Source organism: Takifugu flavidus, chromosome 13, assembly GCF_003711565.1.
Source record: "Takifugu flavidus isolate HTHZ2018 chromosome 13, ASM371156v2, whole genome shotgun sequence".
Lineage (NCBI taxonomy): Eukaryota > Metazoa > Chordata > Actinopteri > Tetraodontiformes > Tetraodontidae > Takifugu > Takifugu flavidus.
Genome location: NC_079532.1, coordinates 1,500,504 through 1,514,526, shown reverse-complemented (window position 1 = coordinate 1,514,526; position 14,023 = coordinate 1,500,504). Strand labels below are relative to the sequence as shown.

Genomic DNA, 14,023 nt, shown 5'->3' with positions numbered 1-14,023 from the left:
AATTTTTGAGACCATTTTGTCCAACATGGTTTAAGGTGAGAGCTCTGTTTTTCCCTGTCTGAGTCAGAGAGCGTAGCCTCACATTTTACCTGCCTGATGATACAAAACACAGAAAACCAGTCTTGGTGTCAACAGAGTAGATCCACATTCATCAGAAGAAACAAAGCAGAGGCCTCGGTGCTACACATCATGAAAAGGCTGGATTCATCTAAAATGGGCGGACTGGTTCACTCATTCACTCAGGCAAACACTGTTCAGCTGTCTGCAGACGTAGAGCGAGACACAAAAACAAACACATGCACGCATTCTTTTTGAAAATCAGCAGCAGCAAACAGAGTCAAGATAGAGCCCTCAGCTCAGATGGGCACTGGTGGTTTCCATGGAAACTGTCACCCTTTTCTCTTAGGGGGGAGGGCAAGCCAGTAGCTGGTCGGCTACATCGACAGCTAAGGGTTGATGTAACTGACGAAGAGGGTGGGAGGGAATTTTAGACGGCTTCACATCTGAATCCATCTGACTCGTGTGTCTCATGAGGAGGGTCATCTGAGGCAGCAGCCGAAGCAGAGAAACCATTATTGCAGCATGTACACCACTTTCACCTTGGGCTGCACAGTCAGCACACCAACAGCCAGGACACACACACACACACACACACACACACACGGATTATTGATATCAAATCTGCAAATCTCTTCTTACAGTAGCCGCATTACTGCAGGAGAGGCTGATGCCAAAGTATCAGTGTCCTGCTGACCAAATCACTGGAGGCTGTGTGTGTGTGTGTGTGTGTGTGTGTGTGCATGTGTGTGTGATTTACACACATCATTAACACACAATTTCAAAGTGCAATTTTATTTCTAAACTGCTCTCCAGAAGTTACCATTAATTTTTTTTAAAGAAAATCAGTGTTTGAAAAGAAGAGTGTTGATCTTGCAAGCCGCCACCGTTTCATTCATTCTTCGTTCTCCTTCACTTTTGACCTGCTGGAGCGCGTCGACTCACTTCAAGACACAAACCTGCATAGGATTACAATCAAAATACAGTTTGAAAATGAGAGTCTGATGCTTGGGGGTAGGAGGACTGTTGCAGTTTTGCTCTGAAGGTGCCCAGCGTTCAGACACCTGCAGGAGATCCCACAATGGTGGTCCAGAACAGTAACAGGAACACTCAACCCAAGTTGAGGCTGTCAGCTGCTGTTACTCTCTGTAGTTTAATACTGATGCCACCCAGTTTTTCCATGGTCGGTACGAAGGTATCTGTCCAACTGTGTGACACTCGGTCACAATCAGCCTTCCTTTATATCCACTGATAGTCAGGAGGAGACGCTGAGAGACACGACCATAAATTTATTGGGACGATCAGCTTTGCTGGAACACTTGCTCTAGAACGATACTCGGAATGAGTTAATTTCCTCGTGTGCATCTGAGTGGGAGGGGAACAGCTTGTGTTGTTGGCCTGTGACTCTGTGCGTTTGTGTGTGTGTGTGTGATCCTCGGTTCAAGGTAAACACCCTCACTGTGCTCCTTTAGCTGCAGTGAAAGGATGGCTGCCCTGCCCCCGTACATATCTCTAAAAATGTTAAAATAGGTCGTGAAATTCAGCTCTCGCTCAGCACAGCGATGGATGAGCCATGAGAATGCTTCCATGACAACCCAACTAGTAAGTTGTCGGGGGAAAAAGAATGCCCTCATCATAAAAGCACGATGAGATGTGTCCCAGATGTCAGTCTGAGTGTCTCGAGTCCCCAGATTGGTGTCCTGTCCCCTCAGTGGGTCCACGCCTTGTCCTGCTGCTCAGTCTAAGCTGACTTGTGTCCCCTTGTCTCTTGTCTCCTCCCTTTCAGAACTGCCTTACGGCTGGGAGAAGATAGACGACCCCATTTATGGCAGCTACTATGTCGAGTAAGTATCCCCGTTGACACGGTGAGATCAGCGGCTATGTAGTGGGACAGCAACACATTTCTGTGGTTTACACTTTTTTGATTAATTATTAATGGCAAAATTCTGATTCCCTTTTTTATGTGTCACTGCTTTCTCCTCTGAACATTACAGAGAAAAGCTCGGCAAAGAAGAGAAAACACTGCTAATTAAACCTGCTTGAGATGGTTTCACATGCTGCACTACAAAAAAAAACATATTTGCATCTAGTTCATGTATAATTGAATACATTATATGTTTGTATCCATCCCTGCTTCAGGGCCAATGAAGAGGAGAGACTTTATATCAGTATAATAAACATTAGATTTCCGTAACATTGATCTGTTTCATATCTTTTCATTGATCCATCTGTCGTGTTGTGTTGAGTTGTGCATTTTAATGGCATTTTGTGTTTATAGATGCAATAAATTGTCTCTCTTTGGCTTTTTTAAGTCACATCAATCGAAGGACCCAGTTTGAGAACCCGGTCCTGGAAGCGAAGCGGCGCCTGGAGCAGCAGAGGCAGATGCAGAGTCAGGGTCTCTCAGCTCTGCCCCTGCCAACCATATACAGAGGTACAAACAAAATACACTCATCCATTCAGACATACGGCTGCAGCATTAAAGTGCAATTAATGCCCTGATCACATGTATGGAGCACAATCCGTGTTTTATGAGGTCACCCTTACGTTCATGCGCCCACTTATTTTTAGTTGGTAAAATCTGGCTTTGGCGAAGAGCATACCTATCCTGACCTAATCCATCCGACAGACTGGCCACTTTAATGAGCATTTGATAAGACAGATGCATAGTGTCACATTGTACTGTGCAGAATGGTTGGGGACAGAGGACATACTCACCCCAAGGCCGTTAGCAGGCCTGCTCGAGCCAAAATATGACAACCTGCTAAAACAGTGAATAATATACAGCTCCATCCCGGCGAGGTCTGCGGCGGGTCAGCTGACCCCTGATGGAGGCATAGGTCACTGTTCATGTGTTGCCATGCATCAGCCACTCCAGCCTTGAGGTTCCTAACCAGTATTTTCCTTACAAACTGCAGAGAAGCCGCTGTTTACGAGGGACCCCACCCAGCTGAAGGGCAACTTCCTGTCAACGGCCCTACAGAAGAGCAACATGGGATTCGGTTTCACAATTATAGGAGGAGATGAGCCTGACGAGTTCCTGCAGGTGAAGAGCGTGATACCAGAAGGACCAGCTGCCCAGGATGGAAAGATGGACACAGGTAATCATGTGTTTCCCTGCAGAGTTTTTGACGATGAAGTGATGAAGAAATTGAAGGGTAAACAAACACAACCTAATGTTGCCACAGCTGTAAACTGTGTTTGCAGCTCTGCATCATTATTCAGATGTTTCAGCATTTGGAACCATCATTTCCTGCCAAAGCCGATCAAATGCTGGCAGACTTTCCATTCCAGTCAAGTGCTGTTTTACCCACCTGTAATTTGTTCTGGGCAGCTCAGTGGTGCTGTGGGCTGTCACAACAACAACAACAACAAGGTGCCTACTTCTGGTTTTGTGTGGAGTTTATATCATCTCTTGGAGCAGTATCCTCCCACAAGCTAAACGTAGCACAGTGGGTTGATTGGAGGCTTTAAATCACCCCCAGGTGGGAGTGAATGCTGGCTTTTTACCTGGGAATGGTTCCAGGACTCCCATTGCTAACCTGATTAAATGTTGGTTAACAGAAGCTAAAATAATGAGTTCATACATTTTCTTGAGCCTTAAAGTCCATCTGGGCTTGAGTCCTTGATATATGTTCTTCTGTAATGTTGTGGGCTTTTAAGTCTTTTTTTTACTGTCTGAAGCTGGGATCTAAATGTTTCTTTTCCCTGTGGCACCGATTAGAGAAGGTTAATGCATTTAAGTGTTTGGGATGGAGTGATCGTGCGATCCTCTTTTTAATGCAGTTTACACATCAAATAGTCTTGGCTTTGTGGTTGTAGAATGAAGGAAATTTAGGATAATAAATCGTGTGCACGTGTGCATGCTCATGTACCTGCTACATATTCATATTGAGCACAAAAATATGCATTCATTTTTGAGATGTGAGGATATGTTTGGCTGGTCCTCAGATCCTCAAAGGGCTGTTTGAGGGGTAAGACATGGTTTAAGGTTGAGGTTAGAATTGGGTTTAGGTTGGGGTCAGGGGGTTAGGTGGTTACTGTTGGGAGCTGGGGAACATATTATGTCTGTGAAAGTCCTCACAAAGGTGCTAAGTACAAAGGTGTGTGTGTGTATTTAGAAAGATTAGTAATTATAAGACCTTCAGCTTGAATGCTAAGTTGTTTTTTTGAAGGTTCTACACAGACAAACACGGAGACCGTTGAATTCTGCCCAGCTAAAGAGGAAGAAACTTATCAATGATGTGACCAACATTCCTTTTACACCTTTGTTAATGACTTCTGCGTGTCCCAAGAAACACCAGCTCATCTTAACCAGGGACATGGGGAGCCCCTGGCGCATATCTAGGATGTCCTATATTTGTCCCTGCAGCGCCGTGTCCCAGACGAGCGCTGTTTCAGCTCACCATTTGTCCTCTGTCTGTGCTCTACAATGTCCTCTCCCCTGTCTTATCCTCATGTCTTTCTGTTTTATAACTTTTTAAAGAGGATTGGAGGAATTGATTAGAGTGAGGTTAAAGTAGGATAGTATGCACAACAGTTATAACACCAGGTGATTCATTTACATTTTTATTGTGCTGCAGCTGCTGCTGGTGCAGTAATAACTCACTGCAGTCACACAAGGTGTCTTTATGATCCCACAGTCCACCTGAATAAAGTAAAACACACTCCTTCCAGCTTTTTTATTTTTAGCACACCTAAGCTGCGTAAATACTGAGTTTTAAAGCAGCTAACATTTTCATTTAGAGATTCTTTTAGCAATTTGTACAGGCAGAGATCTATTTTCTTAGACTTAGTTTATGGGAAGCAATATAACAAGATATATAAATAAAGCTACACCAAATCCTGCAGACATTTTCACTCATTTCCATTTGGGTCAACAACAAATAAGACTGAATTGCAGTTTCGGCAGCCTGAATACATTGAACAAATGGATAATAATTCTACATGCTTTCAGGCCTGTAGCAGTTAGAAAAGGACCTTTTTCAGAACACACCTCTAGTGATCAGTTTTTTATACTGTTTCAAAGTGATGCTACATAAACAGTGCTAAAATCAGTGGTCAGGCAACTTTTACTCATCTATTTCTCCGCCGTTTCCACTGTGGAACCTCCCTGTAAGTGTCCCTGAACTGAATTTATTTTGAATTATAGCCGAGCCAACATTTGCTCCCGGCGCTGTGAACAGATTCACCAAAACAGAGCCTGTAACTCACTTAAGCACAGGGAATCCGCCGTCTCTTTTCTGCTCTCATGTCCCTTCTCCACCTATCAGTTTCTTTTTCTATCTGGATTCCATCACTTTCTGTTTTATCTCAGCTCCTCTCTTTGTCTCTCCGGCTTACCCTTCATTATGCCTTCTTATCTAACCATGTCATCTGACACTTGTCCTCTGCTTTCAGCCTCAGTATATTTTCATCCCCTTTGTCTTCCTACATTTCCATTTTTTCTTTCGTCATCCCTCTATCCTGGTCTGTCAGCCCTTTCCTCCCTCTGTGTTCCAATTTCCCTCCCTCTCTCTGTGACATTGCCAGATTCGCACGTGCACACACGCACGCACACACATTTTCCCAATCACACATGCGCACAGTCACAATCAGGCATTCCCTGGATGAGATTAACTGGCCAATTTGAGCTGTGCGGCACTGCTCTTAGGGATTGTGTATGATTGTGCATCTGACGCGTGTGTGTATGTGTGTGTGGGGGGGCTGCTTATGTGACACTAACGGGTGCACGTATGCATATGAGCATGTGTGACAGAGTTTGCCTCTAGAAGTGTGAAATAGGGGATTTGAGGCAGATGCATTTGTCATGGGGCTGGAACTGTAAAGCTGAAATCCATAACTTTTTGCTCGTTCAGCCTACAGGAGTGATGACAGCGAATCTGGTGCCGAGTTTGTGCGGATCAAGCTTGGCCTCATAGCAGAGGACTGCTTATTACTCGCAGCAGATCATAAAAGCAGTTAGCGCTTTCTGTAGCAATACATTTTGCATTAGCCACTACAATGTTTGAGGTTTCCTGTATTTCCGCTTTGCATGGATCAGATGGCTGCCAGACAGAAACACACTGGGAGACTGACCCCGTCGGTCTCACACCTTCCTGTGGCACGCTGAACATGTGCGCCATGGTGTGACAGACTCACGCTGTAACACATCTCCCTGTCCCTCTTCCTGCTCAGGTGATGTCATCGTCTACATCAACGACATCTGCGTGCTCGGCACCACGCACGCTGACGTGGTCAAACTCTTCCAGTCCGTTCCCATTGGCCAGAGCGTCACCCTCGTGCTCTGTAGAGGCTATCCTCTGCCTTTCGATCCCGAGGACCCCAGTGCCGCTGCTAGTGCCTCCCTGACACCCATTGGACTAGAGCACCGCCCCCTAGTGGTGAACGGACGCAGCAGCTATGACCCCTACCTGGAGTACTTGTCGTTGAGCTCCCAGCTGCCTCCTCAGGCCCTGGCCCAGGCCGGAGCCCCTCATCCTGGGGACACCCATCTGGACGGCTCGTCCCTGCCACCCACCACGCCTGGCTCAGCACCTGCAAACACACCTCATGAGGACGTGACCTCTTCGGGGACCCCCGGGATGGCTGGGGCGACGGCACAAGGAGCAGAGATTCTCACAGTTACAATGGTTAAAGGAGCGGAGGGATTTGGCTTCACCATCGCCGACAGCCCCACTGGTCAGCGAGTAAAACAGGTCAGCAGTTTGGCATCGCGTACATGTTGGAGAGGTTTCCGACATGTTTACTGTTTTACTGTTTTACTGTGTGGAAATCATGAAATTAGCCTCTAGAATTAAACATCACTTTGTCAAGCGAAGCGAACACAGGTAGGAGCTCTGTGAGGCACAAACTATTGAGCACACAGATGGAATCTGACCTGTGTATTAAACCCAGTGCTGGGCAGCCATCCTGCAACACTAGGGGTCCAAGGTCAAGTGCAGCGCTGAATAGAAACTAACTGAGCATATGTGGCTTTAATGGTCAGGAAACTTTAGTAGCTGGAGGAAGAATCCAGGATTAGTTCAACTGGCCCCAGTGGTCAACCCTGAACTGCTCTGAGCTACAATTAAAAGATGAAATTAAAAAAAAAACACTGTTCATCCCCAGTTAGGAGTATGAGAACAGGTTAGAATAGGAATAAGGATTCCAGAGTATCGGAGTGATGGTAAATGTGGAAATTCTTTCCTTTGATTTTACTTGAACCCTGCTGTGTTGTCATGGTTCAGGTCCTGGAACCGGGTTCACAGGGAGCGTCAGGCCTGTTAGAGGGAGACCTGATCCTGGAAGTGAACCAGCAGCCAGTGGCCGCAGCCGGACATGGACGAGTGGTGGAGATGCTCAAAGAGTGTCCTGTGGGAGCTGAGGCCACGCTGCTTATACAGAGAGCAGGAACAGGTGAGAGACTGGTCCAAACACAGCAGGTGATGGGAGCTTACTGGCACCAGCCAACCCGGTTCTCAGAGTGGTGCTGGGAACCTGGAGCTGCTGCCTACATTACACAGGCCTCATTTTAATCTCGTTCTATTTTGCTGTATGGAAGGTCAAACATGTGAAGGTCTATGTGAAGATGGTGCAGGAGGATAAATGACCCAGAATGAGTGTTTTCAAGTTTTGGCTTTGATTTATTCTTGCGGCAGTGGAAAACGATTGCAGCAGACTGGGTGTCATATCACAAGTGGCACTTTGGAGTCTGTCATAAGCCAAGATAATTTTAGAAAATATAGAGTTCAGTTTAAGAGTATCGTCCTGGATAAATATCAGCTGCCTTTTGATTGCGATGCGGCAATATGGAGTTTTACTGCTGAATCTCCAAACGCAGCTGCAACTTCGCAGGAGAGGAGGCATTTCGATTATGATCATTTGGGGAACCGTTCCATGTTTAATTGAAATGACGGCAGATTGACGTCTTCAGATGTTTTTACTTCGGGAAAGTTGCGTGTTTCCCTTCAGGTCTCAGGATCTGTTTAGGAAGAGGCTACTACCTGTTTTTGCTTTATTCAAGGTGCTTTTACACCACACACAATTTCCGAAAGACAAATTTAAATCTACGCGGACACGGAGAGAATGTGCAAAACCCCCTGGCCTCCCTGGGGATTTGAACCTGAAACCTTGCTGTGAGGCGACACTGCAAACCACTGCGCCACCTCTTTGAGCCTTAAACCTTTGAACTCTTTCCCCACATGATTTGTCACAAGCTTACCCTCTTCCCTCATTGTATTCAGTATTCATATACAACCCTGAAATATTAAAGAAAAAAGAACATTAGCAGATTTCCTGCGAAGTGTTTGTGGCAGTTGCTGCTGCCAGCCATCACGCATAGCAACCTCTCACCATATTCACGTTTCAAGTGTATTTATTACATTTCACAGGGAGCATATTTCCCACAGAGCTACATGAATGACTGTTTTAAGAAGCGGTCAATGAAAAGCTGGTAAAAGTTAGAATGGAGTAGAGAATTAGGTTGGACAGTAGAGTTTGTCACTGTGGGCACAGATGGGACTTTTGCTGCTACAGAGATGCAGTTTCTTTCCTGCTGGGACAGCTCATCCTCAAAATAAATGCAGTTATTTTACTGTAATGTGCTTTGGACAGAAGGGTTCAGTAGCAAGGATGGTGAGAGGACCGTCTACATGCTCAGATCCTCTTTCACTGCTAATACACAAACAGCCCTTTTATTGCTGTCTGCATCTATAAATAGGATTTTATGTGTTAGCACCTGTCAGTTATATATTCATCAATGTAATCACAAGCTTTTTCACACCAAATCATTTTAAGTTTTGGACAGAAAAATCTTCAATTCAAGCCAGCATGGACCGACTCATTCAACTCAGAACTGCTTCTACTGGAATTGATTGAAATTAAACTTTGAAGCTTCTCCTAATGGGGAAAAATGGTTTAAACCTCAGGATGCACCCAAGAGGACTTGTGCCCAATGTAAATCTGAAAAATAAGAGGATTTGGAGTGCAGAGTTTTTAGAACACTGCCAGCACACCGTGGCCAAGATTGGCTGCCTGTGAGGAATTTAAATGGTACACTTTGACAGATTCCTGTTCTGAGTCTCTAAATTGTGTTGTGGTCAAAGAGCAAAACCCGACTTGGAAATTACCTGCAGTAGTCTTCCTATTAAAAATAGGAAAATCTTTTGTGAAAATCATCCATACGCATAAGCAAACATTACAACATTCGATATAACTAATGTAAATAGGCATCACTGACACATGCAGTGCACATACTACTTGATATTCATTGGATTACACTCTGGATTTTTAGTAATTGCAAGAGGGTTAATAAATTCCATGATTACTGTGTTTTCAAACTGTCACATTTTTACCTGGATCAGGAGAAGCTTTTTATGTGTCTACTAAACTGATATTTGCGTGCCTTATAATTGCGGAGGCACTGGACCCACACACTGCCCTCTGGTGGCAGGCCGCTTCAACGTTCCTCTGAAAAGACCTTTTAGGATTGTTGAATGGATGAAATTCAGTGACAAATCACACTGCGCACAGCAATACATTATTATTTGGTCATGAATTTATAGCGTTGTAAACAAGAGTCAAAATTTACCAAAACCCCCATGCATATTTGTGTGTGTCTGTTTGTAGAGGTGTCTGTTGCAAATGGTAAAAATGTTAAGGCATGTTTGTCTTTGAGTCCAGTTTAATTGACTGCATGATTTCAGGTGTGTTATTCAAAGCTCTGATCTTTTCTGTTACACGTGATGACAGACTGGCATTGCAGCCGCCGTGTTTCTGTCTCCGCTGTGGTGCAGGCCCGCTGCCAGAGTTGCACTGAGCTCTGGTTGCTTTCGCAGCTCCGTCCCTTGACATCCCAGTTTGAAGCCAAGCCAACCACTGACTAAAGACGTTCTCCTTCACCAATGAGGATGCTCATCATGGCTGTGGGGGTGAAGGAAAAAAAAACCCTGCCAGGCAACATGAGCCAATCAGCTTGATCTGAGGGCCATCCAGGACTCAGCGGGCTAGTCTGGACCGCTGACTTGCCAGACTGGCTGACCACTGATTCGTGATAGACACCGCGTGAATCCTCTCAATCAGTCATTCATATGTTATTCATCAGCATTCATGTGCATCCCCAACACATTTGGCACATATGGAAAGTGCCTTGAAACAATTTTGTTTGTATAAGACGCTATATAAATAAAGATTAATTTGATTTGATTTGATTGATTTGAAGTATGATTAAATGCGTCTTCTGAGTGGTCAGTCGCTGGAACACATATTCATTTCCTTTACAATGTTTACCAAAAAAAATACTTTTCAGGCATTTTTCCCTTATCACCGTATCAGCGGTTCCACACATCTCTCCACAAACCGCATTCGTGGTCAGAAGCATTTTCACAGGTGCTTTCTGTTGTCACAGATAGACTGTTGTGTTAAACATTTAAACGCTTCAACATACAGGCACATACAGATCAACTCTCATGTTTTGCTCTTCTGAACCTTGTCACCCATCTAAACACCAGGCAGATATACTTATGGAACATGTCCATAAACATGTTCTGTTGGCTGGCTGATGACAATTTTCAGGGAGACTCACACATGAAATGCTTCAGACTTCTCTGTGGAATAGTTCACAAGCACTTGCTGCTGCTGAAGCCTTCTACAGCCATGCGGCAGGTTTGTCCATGTGTGTCTGCTAATGTAAAGATTCCCTCGCATGTTTGTACAAACTTCCGCCTCTAAATATATGTATTTGGGTCTCGAAAGTGTACTTTGCATATATGAGAAGGGGGGGTTATGTTCATGAGAATATTATTGTGATGTAGACTGCTCCCTGCTCCCTGTGTGCTACATGCAGATAATGTATGACTCTGCATCTGTGTGTGTGTTTGTGTGTGTAAGGGGGGAGATGTTGGTCTGAGCTTTTGCCAGCAGCTAATGATGTAATTATACTGAAAACAAACGCAACAGCCAAACGTGTTTAAGCAGAGCTCGACAAACAAAGTCAAAACAGAGGAATTATGGAATCAGCACTAGAACACTTTGGTGCTTGTTTTTCAAGCCCTTTGCACTGTCTCACAGTTTCATTTGAGGAGTTTGTGTCTGCAGGTTGTTTTGGAAGAATTGGAGAGATTAACCAAGTCTGCTGTCTCTTTTCTCTCTCACCTCAGGCCACATCTCTCCATGGAAGGCTTCCAAACAGGTACGCTCATCAAGGCAAATATGTTTCTGTTGTGTGTGTGTGTGTGTGTGTGTGTGTGTGTGTGTGTGTGTGTGTGTGTGTGTGTGAGAGAGAGTGAGAGAGAGAGAGAGAGAGAGCGTGTGTGTGAGCGTGGCTGGCTGAGAAAGAGATGCAGGTGTGTGTTTCTGAACCACATTTGTCTGGCGAAGCAGACGGGTGGAGGCAGGAGTGCGTACAATCCGGGCCTCGGTTTTTTATTCACTGTGAAATCCATCGCGTTAGCACTCACACCTCACCAGCTGGAGGAAATAAAAAGCTCTTTGCATCTCCACGTACATCAAATCAATCAATCCCAGGGCCTAACCCCAGACCAGCAAGAGTGGCAAGGAAAAACTCCCCTTTAACAGGAAGAAACCTGGAGAGGAGAGGAGAGGAGAGGAGAGGAGAGGTGAGGTGAGGTGAGGTGAGATGAGATGAGATGAGATGAGATGAGATGAGATGAGATGAGATGAGATGAGATGAGATGAGATGAGATGAGAGGACGGGCACAGAGCACAGAAACACACACAAAATACACTATTTATACAGTGGGTCAGCGGGGCCGGAGGTCATCATGCAGCTCCGAAGGTGGCGATACCTGTAAATGAATAGAGAATGGGGGGGGGCAGAAAAACTACACAGGAATCAGCATAACTAGTCTGCTGAGGAGGAGGAGAGGAGAGGAGAGGAGAGAGAGGAGAGGAGAGGAGAGGAGAGGAGAGGAGAGGAGAGGAGAGATGAGATGAGATGAGATGAGATGAGATGAGATGAGATGAGATGAGATGAGATGAGATGAGATGAGATGAGATGAGATGAGATGAGATGAAAGGACGGGCACAGAGCACAGAAACACACACAAAAATACACTATTTATACAGTGGGTCAGCGGGGCCGGAGGTCATCATGCAGCTCCGAAGGTGGCGATACCTGTAAATGAATAGAGAATGGGGGGGGGCAGAAAAACTACACAGGAATCAGCATAACTAGTCTGCTGAGGAGGAGGAGAGGAGAGGAGAGGAAACCACGACCCAGTTGGGTGACAGAGGCCTGTCAGGTGATCATGTTTCCGGACCCCGGCAGCCTTGGCCTATAGCAGCACAGCTAAGATGTGACCTAATGATTAGACGACCCCCTAAGTGTGATAATTTGTCTGTCTATAATAGTAACTGGAACTACAGAATTAGTAACAATAAGCTTTTTCAAAGACCGTAGGTTTTAAGTCTGATCTTAAAAGTAGAGATGGAGTCAGCCTCCCGTACTTGGACAGGGAGCTGGTTCCATAGCAGGGGGGCCTGGTAGCTAAATGCTCGGCCCCCCATTCTACTCCTAGAGACTCTGGGAACCACAAGTAGGCCAGCATTCTGAGAGCGGAGCGGTCTATTGGGCTGATAAGTTATCACTAGCTCCTCCAGGTAGGATGGAGCGAGGCCTCTGACGACCTTGTAGGTCAAAAGAAGGGTTTTAAAAATTATTCTAAATTTAATGGGCAGCCAATGAAGAGACGCCATTACAGGAGTTATGTGATCTCTTTTGTCAATACCTGTCAGAACTCTGGCTGCAGCATTTTGGATCAACTGGAGACTTCTTAAAGAGTTGTTTGAACACCCTGATAATAAAGAATTACAATAGTCCAGCCTGGAAGTAACAAATGCATGAATTAACTTTTCAGCATCATGCCGCGTCAGTAGTTTCCTAATCTTTGTGATGTTCCTCAAGTGAAAAAAGGCACTTCTAGAGACTGTTTTAATGTGTGAGTTGAAGGAGAGATTTTGATCAAAAGTTACTCCTAGATTCCTCACAGAGAGACTAGATGTTAATGAGATACCATCTAGAGTGATCATGTGATCTAATCTGTCCCTGAGAGGTTCAGGACCAAACACCATGACCTCAGTTTTTCCTGAGTTAAGGAGGAGGAAATTTGAAGACATCCAGGACTTTATGTCTTTAAGACAGGTCTGAAGCTTCACTAACTTCTCTGTCTCCTCTGGTTTCATGGATAAATAAAGCTGAGTGTCATCAGCATAACAATGAAAATTTATCCCATGCTGCCGAATAATGTTCCCTAAGGGAAGCATGTACAAGGTGAAGAGGACTGGTCCAAGTACAGAACCTTGAGGACAGCCACACAGCACCTGCGCCAGCGCATGCAATCGGCAGCCATACACATATAATGAATTTCATGTAATTTGGGTTTGAATTGTGAATATTAATATTAATCTATTACCACATTTGCCCGAGGCAGAATAACCATTATTCCTCAATGCATAATTAAGTTAGTGAATTAGAACGTTTATGCGAGCATAACTCAACTTTCTCCACCATCTGCACACATTTGTTCTCTAGTTTGTTCTTGAAATTCCAACACTCTCCATAAAGATCAATCATCGCTGTAAATAAGATGACCGGTCGACTTCCTGTGTGTCCGAGTTGATTCTGGATCCTACAGTCAAGATTAAAATAATCGCCAGATTTAAGATGACCGTGCTGATAAAAAGAGGAATAGAGCAATTTAAGAGCTGCATGAGGCACATGGCTCATACCTGTATTATCAGGGGGGAGTGAAGCAATAACATTAATAAAGTTTGTATGTTCAGTACTGATAATATGTCTTCCCAGAAGAACCAATAACTTGCTTTTTATCGCGCGGTTTAAATGAAGAAATGAAGAAATTCAAGTTTTATGCACATAACAGTGTTCAACATCAATATTAATTAAAGGTTCCATGAGTTTTTACTTTGATACTTGACAAGAGCTGCCAGTGCCTGGTAGTCAGGACGG

General features: G+C 44.7%; 1 protein-coding gene across 9 annotated transcripts in view; it reads left to right on the top strand.

The window, feature by feature from the left end:
* LOC130536940 (membrane-associated guanylate kinase, WW and PDZ domain-containing protein 2-like) overlaps positions 1–14,023 on the top strand; it is a 51,156-nt gene that overhangs the window by 28,804 nt on the left and 8,329 nt on the right. For all 9 annotated transcript variants that reach the window (XM_057053269.1, XM_057053268.1, XM_057053271.1 and 6 more), the window contains exons 7-12: positions 1,844–1,901; positions 2,370–2,491; positions 2,976–3,158; positions 6,235–6,755; positions 7,287–7,455; positions 11,196–11,227. In XM_057053269.1, the coding sequence (XP_056909249.1) occupies positions 1,844–1,901; positions 2,370–2,491; positions 2,976–3,158; positions 6,235–6,755; positions 7,287–7,455; positions 11,196–11,227 (1,085 nt within the window). The remainder of the gene's footprint in view (positions 1–1,843; positions 1,902–2,369; positions 2,492–2,975; positions 3,159–6,234; positions 6,756–7,286; positions 7,456–11,195; positions 11,228–14,023) is intronic.